Source organism: Epinephelus lanceolatus, chromosome 3 (genome assembly GCF_041903045.1).
Source record: "Epinephelus lanceolatus isolate andai-2023 chromosome 3, ASM4190304v1, whole genome shotgun sequence".
NCBI classification, from domain to species: domain Eukaryota; kingdom Metazoa; phylum Chordata; class Actinopteri; order Perciformes; family Serranidae; genus Epinephelus; species Epinephelus lanceolatus.
The window spans coordinates 26030101-26049035 of NC_135736.1; the positions used below are offsets into that span (position 1 = coordinate 26030101).

The window sequence follows — 18935 nt, forward strand, 5'->3', positions numbered from 1 at the left end:
AAAGAAAAGCAGTGGTTGTACTGTGGTATTGGAGAGAGGTTCACAGATTGTTGTGAATCGCAGTGCTTTCATGCCTCGGTGTCGGACTCCAATTTCAAAAGAGCTTGTTTTGTTTTTTTTGACTAAAACTCCTCCGTAAACTGTCGTTGCATATTCCTCTCTTCCCGTCTGTTCCTTTCATTATGACTTGGTGAACAAATGAGATACGTTTGGGCTGTTTTACTTTACAAACGTACGTTTCAAAGAAAAGCCTTTAGAGGAGTTGATTTTCTGCATTATCACACTGCAGTAGGTTTCTCTTTCTGTTGGACACAATAGACCACGGAGCTTGCTTTTCATTGCTTTAAAGACTCAGTCCAACATAGTCGAGTTGGCATTCACCCAAGTGGTAATTACACGGCATATCAGTCACAGCATTTGCTGATCTAGACATATCTAACCAAGGTCATCCGATAAGCACGGAGCACGATTTGGCTCTCCTTCACCCACGGACTAACATCTGGATGACAGGTTGTTGAGTTACAGCTGCGGCGGCTCCACATCGCTGGTGGCAGTCTGCGATGAGTCACATCACCAGCAGGCGCAACTGTTTTGTATGAAACCACCCTGCGCTCAGACCGACGTCACAGACGCGCAGTACATTGTCTGTGGCTTCTACAACGCTAATCCACCTCGGATTTGTTTGTTTACATTACTCATGAAGAAAAGATGAGGCTAAATCCATTTCTGTTTGGGTGCTGTATTCAGAGCACAACCAAACTGTGGATTTCATCTCTTTGCTTCCTTTGCTCTCGAGAGAGAATCTCTCACTGGAGAGGAATGGCCAATTAAGTCTAGTCGACCATTTCGGGTGAAGTGGCTGTCGATGCCAGTGAAACTGTAAAGTAAAAAAATACAATGGGATTACCACCACCTGCATTTGTTTTTCCTCCGCTGTCAACATTCTTTACAGTCTCTGCCAGGGTATTTGAAGACTTGATTGCTACGTTTTCCTCGCCGTCAGTTTGTCCCCTTGAGATGCTGGCCTGTAAAGTGGCTATCAGTGATCTCAAGGTGTTACACAGTTTGCAGCGGCCCTCAGATAAGTTTCTCTCGAGGCTCCAAATCCACGTTCCAGCATCCATCCTTCCTGTCCTTCATATTGCAAATAATATCTGCTCCATAATCTTACTTTAAAGGGGATTTGTTTGACCTTGGTGCACCTTTTACCTCTCACATTAATCCTCCAACTTCAAAGAAAGCTCAGGGTGCCCGTCCTCAGCTCAGCCGCTAACACCAGAACTTAGGTCTCATTCTGATTAGATCAATAAGAGATGGCAGCACGATGATCAACGGAGATGAAGAACTCTTGATGTTAGTCTTTAAATGGTCTCCTTTTGATGCCTCATGCCATTAGACTGACAGCATGTGTGATGCAGATGTGGGTTTCTTTTCTTACTTTCTCTGAAAAGATTTGATTTTGGGTCGTTTTCCATTCGTCAGGAAAAAAGAGCAGTCCCTGCGATAATGACTTTGGTGGATGATTATAGATTACAAGGTTAAAGTGGCTCACGCTCTCGGAGATCAGTGGTTACTTCTGTCCTTTTCCTTCAGAGGAGAGATTTGAAATGCAGCTCTGGCAGATTGCACTGCAGGTAGAGAATTTAAATTGATGGGACGGAAAAAGAAATTGGTTACAGCATAGACAAATTGTGCCAGAGGTAGAGCAGCGTTAACACTTCTCCTCGGCCACTTGTGCCACTTCTCCTTGGAAACCTTGTGTTCAATTTAGAGCGATCAAAAAGATTCCCCCTGTGATGGGACAATGTGGGAAGAATCAAGTGGTGTTACATCACTTTGCGGCGTCTAAATGTTATCTCGTGTTTCCTCCACTCACAGTATTCCCAACACATCTCTAAATAGTGCAGCAGTTACAATGCTGACAAGATTGTAGCAGATGTTTCTATCAATGGTTTAATGAATCTGTCCAATATCCTTTCTTCTGTTCAAAATTTGTTTGTGAATCCTATTTTTTTTCAAACTGGCTGGGCATTTTAGGCACAGAAAGCAAAGAGTCCCATCATATTGACAGCATTATTTGCATGAATATTGATTAATATTAATGTGTTTCAACAAATAGTCATCAGCTCAGGTTTGCCAAAGCTTCAAGATATCTGCTAATGTTTCATTTTTGCTGCCAGCTTTGTCTTGCCCTTGATTTAGCTTGTTATATAAAACACAGTGAATTGAACCCTTGCTGTGAGGCAATCAGAATTATTATATGAGAACATTATATGTAAATGCCTCCACCTCTAAAAGCACTGGGCCGTTGCTTAGCGATCAGGTAAGACAATGGGGATTTGATTGTGGCTGAAAGCATTGCATCAGAGATTGAGCGAGCGCGAGATTAAGAGGAATCCGTTGGAGCTTGCATGTCAAGTTCACATTTGCGGTCTGGAGGTATTTTAAAAAGCTTGTTTTCCTGCTGAAGCAGCGGTTGCTCAGACGACACCTGAAGGCTTTCTGTCTTTACCTGACGGACCTTTGTCTCTGCACGTCCTCCAGCTTCAGTGAAAGATGTCAATCTTCTGCGCACAAACAGCCGCACACATCTCGCTGCCTCAAAGGTGGCTGCCTGGTGCTTAACAGAGCTGCGCATGTCCTTGGTGGTGCCTGTCAGCAGCAGTCTCAGCTGTCAGGCCAATCTAAGATGGCAGACCTGTGGACTGTTGTCATACCCAGGGAGCGGTGTCTTCTGCCAGATGCTTTGGCTTCTCCCAGTTTAGCGTCTCGAATGAACAGACGTTATAGATTGCTTATGGAGCTGTGAATTTAACCAGCAATATTGTGAATATGATCAGAGATTAAATTAATGAAGGCCATCTAGCATTTCTCTTTGGTTTGTGTAAATACACAACAGATGAGGCTGTTTTTTGTGGAGTTTGTAGCCAACCAGTAAATCATACCCATGATGTCAAATCAGCAGCGGTAGAAATTAAAAGGGCAGTAACACGTTGCCATCCTGATCCAGCTCTCAGAATACCTTTACACTTAATCATTTTGATTTATCCGCTCTGTTTCGCCAGCTGTTTCCTGTTAAACAAGCTGAGACCACGGTCAGATCTTGCAGTTGCAAGGGAAAGCATGCCAAGAGAAACTCTCGGTGGCTCAGTTGGCTAAAGTGTCCCAACAGAAAATAATGTAGGAAGCACCAGCAGAGAACTTTCCTACCCCAGGTTCATGTCTTTATCTATTGGGATGCTATTAAGTGGATAATTTTACATTGAAATTGCCACATATCAGAGAGGAGAAACAGAAAAACTAATATGTTGTGTTCCTTTTGGTTTAACGATTGATTAACTTAGCTGTAAGGGTATTTATCATATATAATCACTTTGTGTTGCTATGGTTGTTAAAAACTTGAAGGAAAACATCAGGTTTTTTCCAACTTGGTCCCCATTTTTTGTGTCTAAGTGACTAATGGGAGCCACACTTTTTGAAATTGGTCCAGAATTGAAAGAGTGTTGCAGCTGGCAGCGGTGAAACAGGCTGTAATGTAACCACACAGAGCAGGTGCCTGACAGGCTCAGATTGTTATTATTAGTGTCTGAGAACAATATGAAAAGGACACTACAGAGAAATAAGAACTTCTTCTTTATCCTTTCGCTTGCTCATTCTGTTTGTGTCCAGGTCTTGCTCAAGGAGAAGTCTCATTCTGAAATAGCCTGTTTGGACACTGCCAGCTGCAGCACTCTCTTTCTCAATACTGGACCACTTTAAAAAAAAAATGTTGTTCCCATGGGTCAATTAGATATAAAGACATGGGAAAATAAGATCTAGGTTGAAAAATACCAGAGTTCCCTTTTAGTTTGGGCTGTGTTAAATAGACTTACTTCATTCAGCCTTGCAGAACCATGCATTTTTCATGGATGTGGTAGAAGTACAGCATCCAGGGACATGTGAGATCTTTCTCTTTCTCATCCTTCTGTCTTCTTTCCTGTCAAACTGTGAAATCAATCACTACAAAAACGTGATTGGTCTTTTTAGCACGCTGAATGGAGATTCATCTGTAGCCTGAGTAATCTTTTAATCATGCAGCATGAGTCAATGATGGGATGACTTGGCCTGAGGTAGTTTACTTTAACCTCTGCACATCAGTAGCTCCATTAGCTTTTGCCCTGCTGACCTTATTTTCTGATATTTCCTGTTAAGGCCAAAGAAGGTGGCTTTTTCAACACTACAGTGTATAATCAGTCTTACATGGTGTAGAGCTCCGTGGCTACAACACTGGATACTCACACTCTGTTTATTCTTTACAGGAATACAATGCAAATGTTTATGAAAAACCCTCGTGTTTGGGGAAAAAAAAAAAGGTTCATTAAAGGAATGCAAATCTTCTTTCACTCTCAGGGACAACCTCCTTTTATGTTTGTTTCATAGACCGATAAAGACGCTTAAGCCCTTCATTTCAGGTATTCTCTCTTCCTACGCAGTGTTTGAGTAGGCTCTAATCACACACTGTGATTCTTGTTCTTGGAACCTCGACCACTGGCTCCCATTCACGAGAAAAACCTTGCATCCTTGAGAGTATGAACACAATAAACGGCAGGCCTGTGTTGCAGAGGAAAAGCAAATATTTATCACAACTGCGGATTAAGACACAGCGGGCAGTGGGATCGTTGTAAATAATCCCGATAATGAACCACGACATTTCACAAATTGCCCACGAGGGTTTTAAATGCACGATAAATTGTCATTTAGCCAGATGTTTGTGCAGCTGCAGTGTTATTCTTCTCACTGCTGCATGAAGCGAAGAAGAAGGACCATGGTGATAAAAACAAGAGACTTTTAACACGGGAGTGAGGTTGATTGTCAGGTCATGCCACATTGGCCCTCAGTTAATGAAGTGATTCTCTTTATCGCAGGACAGAGAGGGGGGAAGACAGGCTGCAGCATCATCTTCCTCTTTTTCTCGCTGCAATAAAAACCTCTCGCCCCGCGCCACCATCCACTGCTCAGTGGCTTATCAGCTGCAGTCAGGGGGTCACATGTTGAACACTTCGACATGCTCCGCTCTGGACCTGACATAACCGCAGCATTGCCACCAACCCCATCCACAGTTCGCTCCTCTCCCCAAAGAATTTTAATTTAATGCATTTAGGATAATTAAATCGAGGCACAAATTGGAAGCTGTGGAGACGCAAATTCAATTGATCAGAAAGATTTCTATAACTGCTGTAATCAATAGCTAATCTACCATCCCTAATGAGGATGAATGGGCACATATTTTAATTGAAGACAGTTGTCAAAGCTTTTCTGCAAAGAGAATGAATTGTCTGCTTTTCCAACAGATAAGTAAAAGCAATTATAAAAGCCCAGGGAGAGATTTTGTCCCGGCATTGCAGCAGCAGGTATTCACCGACAGGGTTCTGCTTTCACCAAAAAGGTCACAGAAATTTCATTTTCCTTGTCTGTTTTTCCCTGAAGACGACGGGAGGTCACAGTGGGAAAATGTGCAAATGTGATTTTTAGGAGCTCTTAAACTCGGATGTGAAATATATGAATGAAATTACCCTGAATGTCTTTGAAACCAACTTTTCCAACATCTCAAGTCTGACTGTCAGCGGCAACGAGGAATATCCTGATCAAGACAACTCTTCCTCTTCTGTGATCTTTGCAGTGTCTGCGTACGTTGGTGGGCCACACAGGGGGCGTGTGGTCATCCCAGATGAGAGACAACATTATTATCAGCGGCTCCACTGATCGCACACTCAAGGTCTGGAACGCAGAGACAGGAGAATGTATCCACACCCTCTATGGGCATACCTCAACAGTGCGCTGCATGCACCTACATGAGAAAAGGTACGGCGCCATCTCATCATTAAGCTTTAAAAAGTGTCAAATGAAGCTTTTGTGTCCATTGACACCATAGTGCTTTTGATGTGAGGCAAATTTAATAACTTTTAACCAGAATTAAGACAGATTTCTTATTCAAGCATTAAAGGTAAGTAGTATATATGTGGTCCCATGCAGGGGTAGGTTTTATGTAGAAATATAGTTACTGTAGGGAATTAAGTTAAGATTATTTAATGACCTTAAAGGCCTAATATTTATAGAATTGACTCCATGTACCCTATAATGTGTTGATAACAATCTCCAGTTCCAGCTTCTCAGCTTCTCTTATGTGACATTAAACTGAGTATCTTTGGGTTTAGTACTCTTGGTCATTAAAAACAAGCAATTCTAAGATGTCACTCTAAGTTTCAGGAGAGTACGATGGCCATTATTCACAATTTTCTGCCAAATGAACCAAACATTTCAGTTATTTGAGAAACTAATGCGGGGGAAAAGAGAAAATGAAAATAATCCTCAGTTGCAGCCCTAAATAAATCTTATAAATGTGTTAATTAGTGAGCTTTACAAATGGTTGTTGCTGATCCAAAGGTTTATTTGTAAAAAAAATTGAACAGTTAGTTTGATATTTTTTTTATTTAGCTTATTATTTTATTCGCTTTATTCGCTTCCAATAAACAACGAATGGAAGCAAGTTTTTGAGCATGTGTAGTGGGGCTGCACTGTAAAGGTCATTAAATAGCAAACTTTTCTGTGACTGGATTTGTCAAAAGCTTCATTAATCAACTGGCTCTGTTGGTGATGAAGAAGCTGTTCCCCCTGGCTTTGTTACGATTGGCTGAAGGAGTTTGTCACAGAGAGCGAAAAAGTCAAGCTCAGGTCATCAGGATGGTCTTCCAAGGCTAAGTGCTTGGTGTATTCTCAGAGATAGGCCTATTTTTATTAAATATTTTTATATTATTTTCAATTTTTACATGTTCTGCAGCTGTATATTTTCACCCAGGAAAGGAAACCCTGTCTTTGTATGTTGTTTTTGATCATGGTCTGTTTTAATAAAAGTCCATGGGACCCATCACAAGTGGCTTTCACTGAGATATATATTGTGTATCGCTATGCAGAATAAAAAAATATTGAGATATGATTTGAAAGCAAATAATCATTTGGACTATCCCTTTAAGGCACCCATGCCCTCTGTTATTATTAGAATCATTACGCCCGACCTAACGGCGATCTCACCGAGCAAAATGAGCATCCGAACAATACTGTAAGAGCACAGTATCTCCATGAAAGTGAGCATGTAGCCTCATAGTGATTAAATAGACCCTGCGAGCCGTCTTAAGTGAACTGCTGCTCACTCATTCACTCAGTATTACACTCAGGAGACTCAAAGTGCTCTTTTCGCCTTAGGGCCCACCAAGGTTTTTGTGTAACATTTGATTACTCACTCAGTGGAAACGCTGCGAGCTGCAAGCAGACAGTGAATAACATGTGGGTGATTTCCATCTCTGTAGCGCCATGAGGCATTTTTTAAATAAAGAGTATGTGTATTTACAGCATGGGTGTTTTTTTAATGGAAATCATTTTATTATATGGAGGAATGTCTGTCTCAGTGTTTACTGAAGTGTTGGGATCTGATGGAAATTAAGGAAAGCGGTGTCGATCAGTGACCTGATTTTAATATGTTTATCCCCAGTGTCTCATTCTTAAATAATATCCTGGTACAAACTGTTCTTACTGTAATAATCCTGAAAAAGAAATGTAAAACTTGAGTAACAGTTTTACCTAAAGGCAGTTTCCCTCTCTATAACCTATAATATCGCTTTTCTTTTCCATGCTGGGTGAAGACACTGCCAGAGGGTGGCTGTTTGAGTTAAATAGGTGTTTTTGTACTTTCAAGTACGAACATGAATATTACGCTGTAGGTTACTCGATGTCAGAGGAGTGAAAGGAAATGTTCATACCTGTCTCATTATTCTGTCAGTGCAGCTGCCACAGTATGAATGAATGTGTTGTGCAGCCTATTGAATTTAATCTTACAGACTCGGTAACTTGAGGGAGACATTCCTCCTGGTGGGACAGTAAAGCTCAACATAAAGACTCCACTATTTGTTTCGCAACCAGATTCATACATTCGACCCTGACTGTGTCTTGAAAATTGATGTTTCACCACATGTACCTGACTGGCGTCTGTCTGGTTCTCTCTCAGGGTGGTCAGTGGCTCTCGTGACGCCACGCTGCGCGTCTGGGACATTGAGACAGGTCAGTGTTTACACGTCCTCATGGGCCACGTGGCAGCGGTGCGCTGTGTCCAGTATGATGGGCGGCGGGTGGTCAGCGGTGCCTATGACTTCATGGTCAAAGTGTGGGACCCCGAGACGGAGACCTGCCTCCACACGCTGCAGGGCCACACCAACAGAGTGTATTCATTACAGGTGAGCAGCTTCATACTGATCAACAGGCTCCCATCAAATTTAAATTTCATCTGCATAAAGAAATACAGCAGGATTTTAATTTTATTATTATAAGTCCTTCCTAAATTCTTAAAACTGTTAGCTGGATTTGATTTTTTCCCCCTTACTCTTTAATCTAAAAATGTTTGCATCTAATTTTTTCAGTTAGTCAAGTCAGTAACCGTTACACGTATCAGATATTGGGTGTAAATGTTGAGTGACAGCTAATCTCAAGTGTTGTAATTTAATTATATTTTGATCTCCATTACTATAATTAAGACTGAACCTATGAAAGGTTGGTGCATTTTGGTTGAGTTTTCTGTAAACTATTTGATTCTAAGACTATAAACCATATCAATATGTCCACACTGAAAATACCAGCATCCTGTTTGAGTTATCTGCAGTGCCTCTCCTTGTGTTCAGTGTCACAAAAAGCCATAAATAAGTCAATCTTTATCTTACTTGCTCATGTTTTTACTGTTTTTTTTTTTTGTTTGTTTGTTTTTTACATATTTTAATGTATCCTCTCCAAACGTGTGTGTTTGTGTGTATGCGTGGGTGTGTATGTTAAAGATCCATCCCCCTGTGTCCTCTAAGATGTCCTCTCACCCACTCTGTGTGATTACGGTGCACTTTTAGCCGGTGCCATCACCCTCAGAGAGGAGGCTGTTTGCTGCACTGATAGATTGGTTTTTGTAGCACGTTGCATCATTAGGCTTTCTAAAGTGTTGCTGCTCTACTGTTGGACGTGTGAACACGAAGCAAAGTTTCACAGATCAATAAAATTCATTCATTTCAATGAGTTTAATCTTAAGTTTGTTAATAGAAACAAAGTATGCCGCGTAGGTGTCAAGTGCGACTGCATCAGCTGCGAATGAAGGTGAAGGTTACTGTTATCTCGGAGTGGCAGCTTGATATTCAGCCAGTTTGAAATGAATTTCATCAACAGTCAGAATGAAAGAAAGTGTCGAGGCTGAACTTTTGCCCTCCTCTGTCTTCTAGTTTGATGGGATCCACGTGGTGAGCGGCTCATTGGACACGTCTATAAGGGTTTGGGACGTGGAGACGGGCAACTGCATCCACACGCTAACGGGGCATCAGTCCCTCACCAGCGGCATGGAGCTCAAAGACAACATCCTTGTCTCAGGCAACGCAGACTCCACTGTCAAGATCTGGGACATCAAGACGGGCCAGTGCCTGCAAACACTGCAAGGTGAGTCTGCCATCCCAGCTGGCTGTCCATAGCTGGTCTGTGTTGAAGTCAAAACATAGCTAGAGTTAAGGTAAAACTTTTTTTAAGTCACTCCTGAACTGTTGTCAAGGTGGAAGGGTTGGACAAATGGAAGGTTTCTCTAATATAAAAGAAAAAGTTAAAAGCAGGAGCTTATTATCCAGGACATTTATGATGAAACCTGACATGAATATGTGATGTATATTTCCTGTTACTTGGAACAGATGAGTGCAGATTTGTTGCTTTCACTTGTGATGGGAATTGCTGCTGTTTAGGTGTTTACCTCAGCAGAATCTGGAGGATTTCCAGAGACATATTTGTTCAGTGGAAATAACATTGAAGCACAATTTGAATTATTAATGAGTTATGTGCAAATACGTATTGTATCATGTTAGCTAGTTGAAATCAAGTCATCTGCAACTAGGAGTGTGTGAAAACTAGTTAGCAAGGGAGCAGACACGTCTCAATCAGTTAGCTAATAACACTAGTAATTAATAAATGGTGAAAAGGCTGTAAGTAAAGGATAAATTGTTAAAGTAAAAACAGATTCTCCTCCCCCTGGCATTTCCAAGTGGTATTATTGTTGGCGCCGCTGCTGCGAAGACAAACTGCTTTCCATTTTCCCCAGAACCCAGCAACTACTGCAGTATCCACAGTTACTTTAGTTACTCCACCGTCTGCCATCTGTGTGACTGGGGATAGTAAAGACCTTCCACTGATACTCGTTGGTAACTGAGGATCATTACAGATAGCTAGCAGGGGAAAACAAAAGTGCTGTCCACTTCCTGTGTTGGTTTTGCAATACGCACTTAATTTGTGCCGTAAATTGAGCCTTGGCTTTCCCGGGAGATCGTACCCGGTGGCAGAAAGATTGCAAAGTTAAAGCAAGGCTCATAGGGAACCAATCTAAATGCAGATCAGTGCATCAACATTTACATCATAAAGATAAGATGAAGCAAAAACACATGTCTATTTCCACTTTAATAGTCCAGCTCCTGCCACTCCAGGTGATAGCAGTATGATTGTAAGCTTGACCAAACCAACCTTTAAACATCGACAATTCAAATGTATGGAAAAAGTACATTGTAACCATGATATTGTGATGATAATAGTGTTAAATATCATCCAGTTTAAAATCAAACCCACTGAATAACATGACAGGTGGTATTGATGGAGGGGTTCTTGAGCTCATCGGACCAAAGAGATTTGGAGCTTCTGTCATACGTTAACTTTTTAGTCTGTTGGGTTTCTTAATTTCTGTCACCAGTTGGTTGCATCTTCCTGCACTGAAAGATGCACCACAGTAGATGAAACTGTACTGTACAAAAGTAGTGAGTTTATGCAACAGGCTGCAGAAACATTCAGGCATAGGCATAGATTTCAAGAGGGACGCAAGGAACAAGTCCCCTCGTTATTTAGACTGTGCATTTATCCCCTTCAATAACCCAATAAAAACATGAAGACATTTATGGTGATAAAATTGGTCCAGAAAATGCAAAAATTGGTGCATAAAAATACATCAGTTTGCAGGGAATTGAGTGTTTGATGCTCAAAATTTCCAACGGAAACCCTTGTTTCCTATGTTGTCCCCCCCCCCCTCCCTCCGGTGTTGAACCAAACCTGTGCCCTCAAATATAGAACTATAAACATGTAAACATGTAACGTAAACATAGAAAAATGGCGGTGACAGCCTTGAACAACAACAAAAAGCCCACAAGACGGGACTTAGCCTGAAACTGACAGCCCAATTAAAACTGAGACTATAAATGACCTGTTTGTCTGTGTGTGGCAGTACGGAGCCAACACCTTGTGGGCCTGCTGGTCCTGATTACACTCTCATTTCCTTTGTGTCTGTTTGAATAGTTCAGACTCCATTAGCAGCAGCGGCACTACTGGTGCCTCACAGGAAGTGGGAAATCCTTTACTGAATAGCAGCAGCATCCACCAGCGCCCCCACCCCTAAATGCCCTCATTAGCAAACTACAACCCTGCATGCCGGTCCCACAAACACCAACACACACACCCGTTGAACAAAGGGATGTCCCAGCGAGAGTCTGAAGAGAGAGAAGGGGTTTAAGACCGACCGGGGGGAGGGTGTGTGTGTGTGTGTGTGTGTGTGTGTGTGTGTGTGTGTGTGTGTGTGTGTGTGTGTGTGTGTGTGTCTTGTGAAGAGTGGGTGACTACAGTGAAGAGATGAAGGCCGGGGGACTTTGTAGGTCATATAATTAGGTCAGCGGACAATTTCTGCTATTCATTAGTGTGTTTTGATAAGACAATAGGCCGACAACAAGGATGTCAGTGTCAGCTGAGGAGAGTATAGGTAATGATGGAGCAGGCTTTGTCGTGGTAATGCAGAGACGGGAGGGAGGAGAGAGGCAGGCATGTTGGGGGTTGGTGCAGAGCAGTGTTGTATACTCGGGTAAATAACAGCCGTTTGAACTAACTGGAGACAGAAATATGCGAATGCTTGTTGATCGGGAGAATTCAACAAATCTTCTCCACAAATGGATAGTGAAAGCAGAAAGAAATAGAACGTGTCTGAATGAAATAGCTGCTATAGCAACATCCTGGTAGAGAAAAAAAAAAGCAGTTCATTTGCCAGCACTTGATTCTGCGCTTGTTTGTGCTTTGTGTCGCCCTAATTGATTTAATTAAGATATCATTTCAAGCCCTTAGGGAAATCTTAAGTCACTGCACGCGTACAGTCACAAATAAAGTCACCTCAACGAAGGCAGTAACAGCCGCCATCTTCACTTAAAGTGTGGCCTGCTGCCAGCTGCCAGCACACAAACACACAGCAGACAGAGGTGTAGCTTGAGCTGCTTCGCCTCTGTGACAGTGACAGGCCGGAGTCCTAAAACCTGCCTACAGTAGGAAGACTTTACTACACTGTCATAACTGCTCCAGGGATAAAAAAAATAGATGAATTCTGCCTTTGTCTCAGAGGTTTTGTTTTGAGGTCTTTATTCTGGATCAAACTCTCTACCCACTGTATAACTCTTTTATAACACATGGCTGTTTTGGACTAAATTATACCAGAAACTACAAAGGTCGGGAACAGTGGAGGTGGAAGGCCTCTCATCTTGTGATCAATTTCCTTAGAAGATGGCAGCTTAAACAATACACAAACTATTGGAAATGGCATTTCTTTTGTGAAATAGAGCTGCAATGATCAATCGATTAGTATTAAACGAATCGTCTTATCTGATAATGGATTAATTGGTTTAGTAATTGTTTAAGAAAAAGCTAAAACTCTCTGATTCCAATTTCTTAAATGTGAATATTTTCCGGTTTCTTCACTCCTCTATGACGGTACACTGAATATCTTTGGGTCGTGGGCAAAACAAGACATTTAAGGACGCCATCTTCGGCTTTGGAAAACATGGATCAATATTTTTCACTATTTTCCGAAATTTTCCAACCTAAACAATTCATCAAAATAATCGTCAGAATCATCGTTAGCTGCAGCCCTGCTGTTAAATGGCGCTCATTTTCCTTGAATGATAATGTTTCGGTTAATAAAACTGTATACATTTTTTAAGATAGGGAGGTGGTCCTTATTTCAAACATCGTGGTGTACCTCTGCTTGAAAGCACTGCGAAAAACTCTGCGGAGCTAAACCAGGAACTTTAAAGTCCCCTCCTGCACACATCAGTGTTTGCATTTAGGTCACATTTGAAGAACGGTAAAAGTAAGGTAAACCTGCTGTTTTTGTGACAGTTTATCGCACACAAGTCAACAACACATGCTACAGTCTGAATTGCATATTTTTTAACTTCAAGTATGTGCTATTGGATGAAGTATGAATACAACTGAGATGTACTGCCTCGTCATAATGTTGAGCCTTGAACTTTGACGGTCTTGCTGGTGTTTCTGTCGCATTCCTGAGAGTGAAATTTTAAGCAAAAAGAAAAAGTATGCGATTTGGAAGGCAGCACATCCTGACGTTATCACTTATTGTAACTCTGTAGATAGAACAAAACACCATTCGCCGAGCTCACCAGAGATGAACAACCTGGAGAGCTCTGCTGTTGTTACAACTGCATACATTGTAGATTCACACATGCAGTATTATATTTGCAGCATTAAAACTACATTTGCAATTCTCTGCCATTGTTTTCATAGTTAAGTCCTTTGGTTGTAATTGGTCATCTTTATGATCATCTTGTGGTTTCTGTCAGCTGTCAGTGAGCTGTCACCTGTTTGCAACATTGTTGATGTGACGAATCCTCAGCTGTGCAGAGGATTGTGGGTCACGATAGCCAGAAAAGCATGTTGACTTGAGCACTGCAAAATGCGACTGGATGCAGTTGGACATCCTGGTGTTTTTGGCATGTGACACGCTATGTATTGGGGCCAACCGAATCTTTTTTCTGGCACACTAATAGTATGAATATTGGAACGCAGCTGTGGTCATGTTGTTCTTGTTTTGTTTTTTTATTGATGCTTCAGTGCATGTTAGAAGAGAGATGAGCAGAAGCAGAAATGGACGCTTAAGTGTTTTCTTGTGTTTTTTCTGACTTAATGTTTGACTTTGTTGACTCACTAAGTTAAGTTTTCCATCTACAAGCAATTCCCATTTCAAGTCCTGACTTTGATGACATGGGCAGCCAATAAATGTTGTACGAAAGTTGAGTAATTGAAGTCATTTTTGCACATAAAAAACTCCTCAGTGAATATCAGGGCAAAAACCATAGAAGATGCAGTGTGAACAAACACTGCACAGTAACAGTGGATTCACATTTTTGTAAGGAGAGAAATGAATTCTCCTCTTTTCACAAAAGTTGTAGCAGCCTTGAGGCATCAGTGACATGAAGCACTACTAACACTGCCCCTGATATTTCCAAAAAGTTCTACCCCTGGAGCAGGGACTTTACGTCTGAGGAGCTAAATTTAGACCGTGGTTCCTCTCGGAGGTGAAGTCTTTCTTTCCGTCCCTCTAACCGTCTGCCTCTTTGTGTTTTCAGGTCCCCACAAGCACCAGAGCGCCGTGACGTGCCTCCAGTTCAACAAGAACTTTGTCATCACCAGCTCGGACGATGGCACAGTTAAACTGTGGGACCTGAAGACGGGCGAGTTCATCCGAAACCTGGTGACTCTGGAGAGCGGCGGCAGCGGCGGTGTGGTGTGGCGTATCCGGGCCTCCAACACCAAGCTGGTGTGCGCGGTGGGCAGCCGCAACGGCACAGAGGAGACCAAGCTGCTGGTGCTGGACTTTGACGTGGACATGAAGTGAGAAGGGACGCGGTGGGGAAGGACGAAGAGCGAACCGCGGAGAGGAAGGAATAGAGAGGGAATGGGAGATGAGGCACCTGGAAAACCGAAGGGCCAAAGCCCAGAACTCTTCACCCAAAATCTACAACCACCACCACTGACAGTGGGCTGTCCTGTCCTCTACCATTATCTTTCCTGTCCCCCTTTGGGCAAATGTTACTGACAGAGCCACAGACCCTCACACGTGTTCAGCCCCTGCTTTCGACCCCCCGCCACCAGTACGAGGTGCAGTCGGAGGGGATCAGGCTGGAAACGGGGCGGCGGGGCGCGACCGGTCTGTCCCTCGATTGGAGAATGAAGAGAGGAAGAAAGGAATGACTGATGAAGACTGAACTCTTTTGAAGTGACTCTCAACCCTTTCGGTTCGGGGTCCGCTTCGCACAGAGACTTGGTTTCGCTCAAGCCTGACAGATTTTGAGATGTACAGAGATATATTATTTTTTAAAGACCCCCCCCCCCCCCCCCCCCCCCCCCCACACACACACACACACACACACACACACACACACACACACACACACACACACACACCCCTCCCCCTCCCATCAGTGCGCGCCCACACACACATACACTCAAACGGCCAACCAGAACGTGGAAAGCATTGACTGTAGGGAGAGATTGAGGACGGTGGGAGACACTTAAAGGTGAATTTCCACACACACATACACACACACAGTTACACCTAAAGAGCTGCTTGTTGTAGAGGAGAGAAAGCAATTGGAGGGTTCAGCCTGTAATCAGGCTCGTTTCTTGTCACTCCATTTCCGTTCTTACTGTTCTCCACTCGGTTTCTGTAGTTTGATTTCTTTATGATATCGCACACAAACACAACTGTGAATTTCAATACGTTCTTGGTTTATCATATGAAAGGGGTTTCTCTCATGGTTTTTTTTTTTTTCTTTCTTTGCGGTTGCCAACAGCAACAAATCCCAGTATTAGAAACCTCCTCTGTTTAGGTTTGCTGTCATTATGTCACAAAGGGTTTTTTTTCTTTCTTTCTTCGTCTTTCTATTTGAGTTGTTTGTTCTTCCTTTCTGTTCTCTACATACCTGGGTTTGGAGCTCCGTCTCCACATAAACATCAATGCTGTCCAGAATTTTTCAGAGTCTAGCTGGGGTGGTTTCCTCAATGCCAGTGCTGTGACGAGAGGAAGTAAAGCTCTAAGCGCTGTGGATTAACGCCCCTGAACCCCCCAGCCCCTTCCCCTCTACTGTTTTCTCCCAGTGGCCAAACTGTATTTATGCTGCTAGATGAACGGAAAAAAGAGAGAGATGGAACTTTTACTTGCTGTGACGTTTTAGTCCCAGGCAAAATTCCAAATTGAACTCTATATGTTTGGACTTAAAGAAACAAAAGATCACAAAAGAAAACATCCGACATTTTTGTTTTGTTTTGTTTGTTTTTGCCACTGAAACTTGAGCCAAACGTGCCTCTACGAGGCTGAGAGGAGGGAGCGTGTCCGACAGATACTGACGGGATCGCCTGCAGAGAGGAAACAAGGGGATGTACACTGTTGGCGTGCGTGTGTGTGCGTGCATGAGTGCGTGTTTTAGCGTGTTAATGGGCAACTTGTAAACACATTCCTTGGGACAACGCTCTTTCAGCCTGTTCTTTGGGGAAATGTACAAATGCTGTGTGGACTGGCAAAGAAAAAAAACTAGCAGACATTATCGATTTTAACACGTGAATGAGAGAACTGTCCGTATCCGTGTGTGATTGTTGTTCCATTCAAAGATGTCTGAAGCAACAGAGGAGACCATCACAAGCATCAACTGACAGGTCGAGCTGCCAGGAGTCTTAGTGTTACATGTGCTGCAGTTAAAATCACCGGGGCGGCTGCTCTGCGACGGCCGCAGCCTCGAGGATTGTCAGTGGGAAAAATAAAAACACAAAAGGCAACAAACGTGAACAGAAACATTGTAGCCAAATGAAAAATCGTCTCAATCTCCAAGAGTCACAACTCAAGCTGAACTGTGAAAGTGGTATAACACTGTATATTAAAAAAGAAAAAAAGAAAACAATCTTGCTCTATCTCCTCTCGTTGTTTTCTCCCTCTGTTTTAATTTATGATCTGGTTTGAGAAATCAGATTTGTTGCAGGTGTTTTATTTTTTCAGTTCATGTAAACTGCCTGGCAAAAAAGAAAACAGACAGAAAAAAACCTTAAAGGGATTGTGTATTGTTTGATTCACTTAGAATTTTATTTTCTTATAACTTAAGTGCAATAAAATGTGGGTTTTTCTTTTTTCATTTCAAGCATATCAGTTGTCTGTTTTTGTTACCTGTGTGAAGGCATCTTATATGTTCAATAAAGCAAATTATTTGGTTAATTACATCCACGAGGGAATACTTTAAACATGTATCGCAGTGCAGCTTTGTAGTACAAAATCTATCTAACTAACCTCTTATATGATGGACCTTCATTGTAGCAAAACTAGCTAGCTGTTAGCGGGTTAGATTCTCCGTATTCATAAGGAGCTCCCTTCAGATGCAGTTCTACTTGACTCACTGCTAGAAAAGAGTTTTATTTTACGTTATAGATCACACATTTTCAATTTTATTTAGCAGGTTTGTCAACTCACGTTTATTTAAATCATCCAGTTTGTTACTTTAAGTCTTTTAACAGCTCCACAATAGCATCAGTTCCCAGTAGGGGTGGGCGATGCCACAAAATTTATTATCTAATGATCAGCTAACGATGACAAGTGCAGTTTGAAAACATAACATTTACCAATGCTGCATATCCAGTTTGACTAGAATATTAATTTCACCACAGTACACCTGGGTATCCCTTGCCTGAGCCTCAGACTCTGCCAGCAACTCTGTCTCAGTGTCAGAGGTGTGGACGCTGAGGCGTTTCCTTCCTCCCTTCTTCTCTGTTGCTGCTCCCAGGTTCTCTTTCTCATTTCAGTCAGCGTGTGCACCGGGCTGCAACACATGCACATCTCGTATGAGTGAACATGACAACAGCAGCGGAGAAGCAAAGAGTACATGCTGCACTAGATGTGTTCACGACAACAGAATGTGTTTACACAGACAGTTCAACTCTTGAAATACAAATGGGAACAACATAGAGGAGAGAAACTGATCCTGTTTTTGGTATCGATCTAACTGACGCCTGAATCGATCTTCCACATGAAAATGTATTTGTAGCATCGATACTTTGATATCAGTCCACCCACTCCTGCTTCCCCACCTTAACAAAGCTTTGTCAAATTACTTAATAGGATATGACCTGGGATAGCAGCAGTCTGAAAACAAAAAAAGAGTAGGCGGGCTGTTACCAAAATATAGATACTACAAATACATTTTCATTTTGAAGACTGGGAACAGGAAAAAAAAAAAAAAAAACACAGATAATATTGATTCTATATACAGAATACTGATAGATAGAAGGTTTGTCTTAAGGTTTTCATCTTCAAATCCTACAATTCATTCATTTAAAGTCAATTATCAAGAAGAAATTCCAAATATCCACCTGTTTCAGCTCCCCAAATATGAGGATTTGTTGCACTTGTTTGTTTTTATCTTCAAAAACTGAAGAACTTGACGATGTGACTTTGGGCTCTGGATATTTTTGTGAAGAATGTGTCACTATTTTATGATCTAAACGATTAATCAGAAAAAAAATCTTAAGTTTCAGCCCTAATGCTGACACATTTGCTACAAAAAAAAAACAAAAAAAAAAACAATCTGGGTACTGGATACCAGGGGTCTCATTTATGAACATTGCATATGCACAAAACGAGGCCTGAGATGGAAGCCTGATTGTAGAAATTGTTTAATATTTTTTGGAGCACGCCATTTTTGGCTTGTGTTTGTACATACATTTTTAGCATGGATCCTACACATTGATTTATAAACGAGACCCCAGGTGCTTCTCTGTATTTAGTTTTCCACTGCAGACAGTACCAGTCAATGCAGGCGACATTTTTAGCTAATCGTCATGACAAGGTTGCGTGAAACTGCTGTGACGTCATCTTCAGCGCTCTTGTTGGATCTGTTCATCAGCAACCAAGCAGAGAAACGTCTGCACTTGGTCAGTTGACCACGGCGTGGTTTTGCAGAGTAAAATTTTTTTAAAGTTTGAGTTAAGTCAATAAAAAATTTGCAGTCGCTATTGATGGTAGTTTGGCGGGTTTGCAAGGG

General features: G+C 42.0%; 1 protein-coding gene across 5 annotated transcripts in view; it reads left to right on the forward strand.

Annotated features, from left to right (window-relative positions):
• The window catches only part of fbxw7 (F-box and WD repeat domain containing 7), a 164367-nt gene extending 147255 nt beyond the window's left edge, over positions 1-17112 (forward strand). For all 5 annotated transcript variants that reach the window (XM_033624669.2, XM_033624670.2, XM_033624668.2 and 2 more), the window contains 4 exons: positions 5660-5841; positions 8039-8264; positions 9285-9495; positions 14481-17112. In XM_033624669.2, the coding sequence (XP_033480560.1) occupies positions 5660-5841; positions 8039-8264; positions 9285-9495; positions 14481-14749 (888 nt within the window). In that variant the 3' untranslated portion in view covers positions 14750-17112. The remainder of the gene's footprint in view (positions 1-5659; positions 5842-8038; positions 8265-9284; positions 9496-14480) is intronic.
• The last annotated feature ends 1823 nt before the right edge of the window (positions 17113-18935 follow it).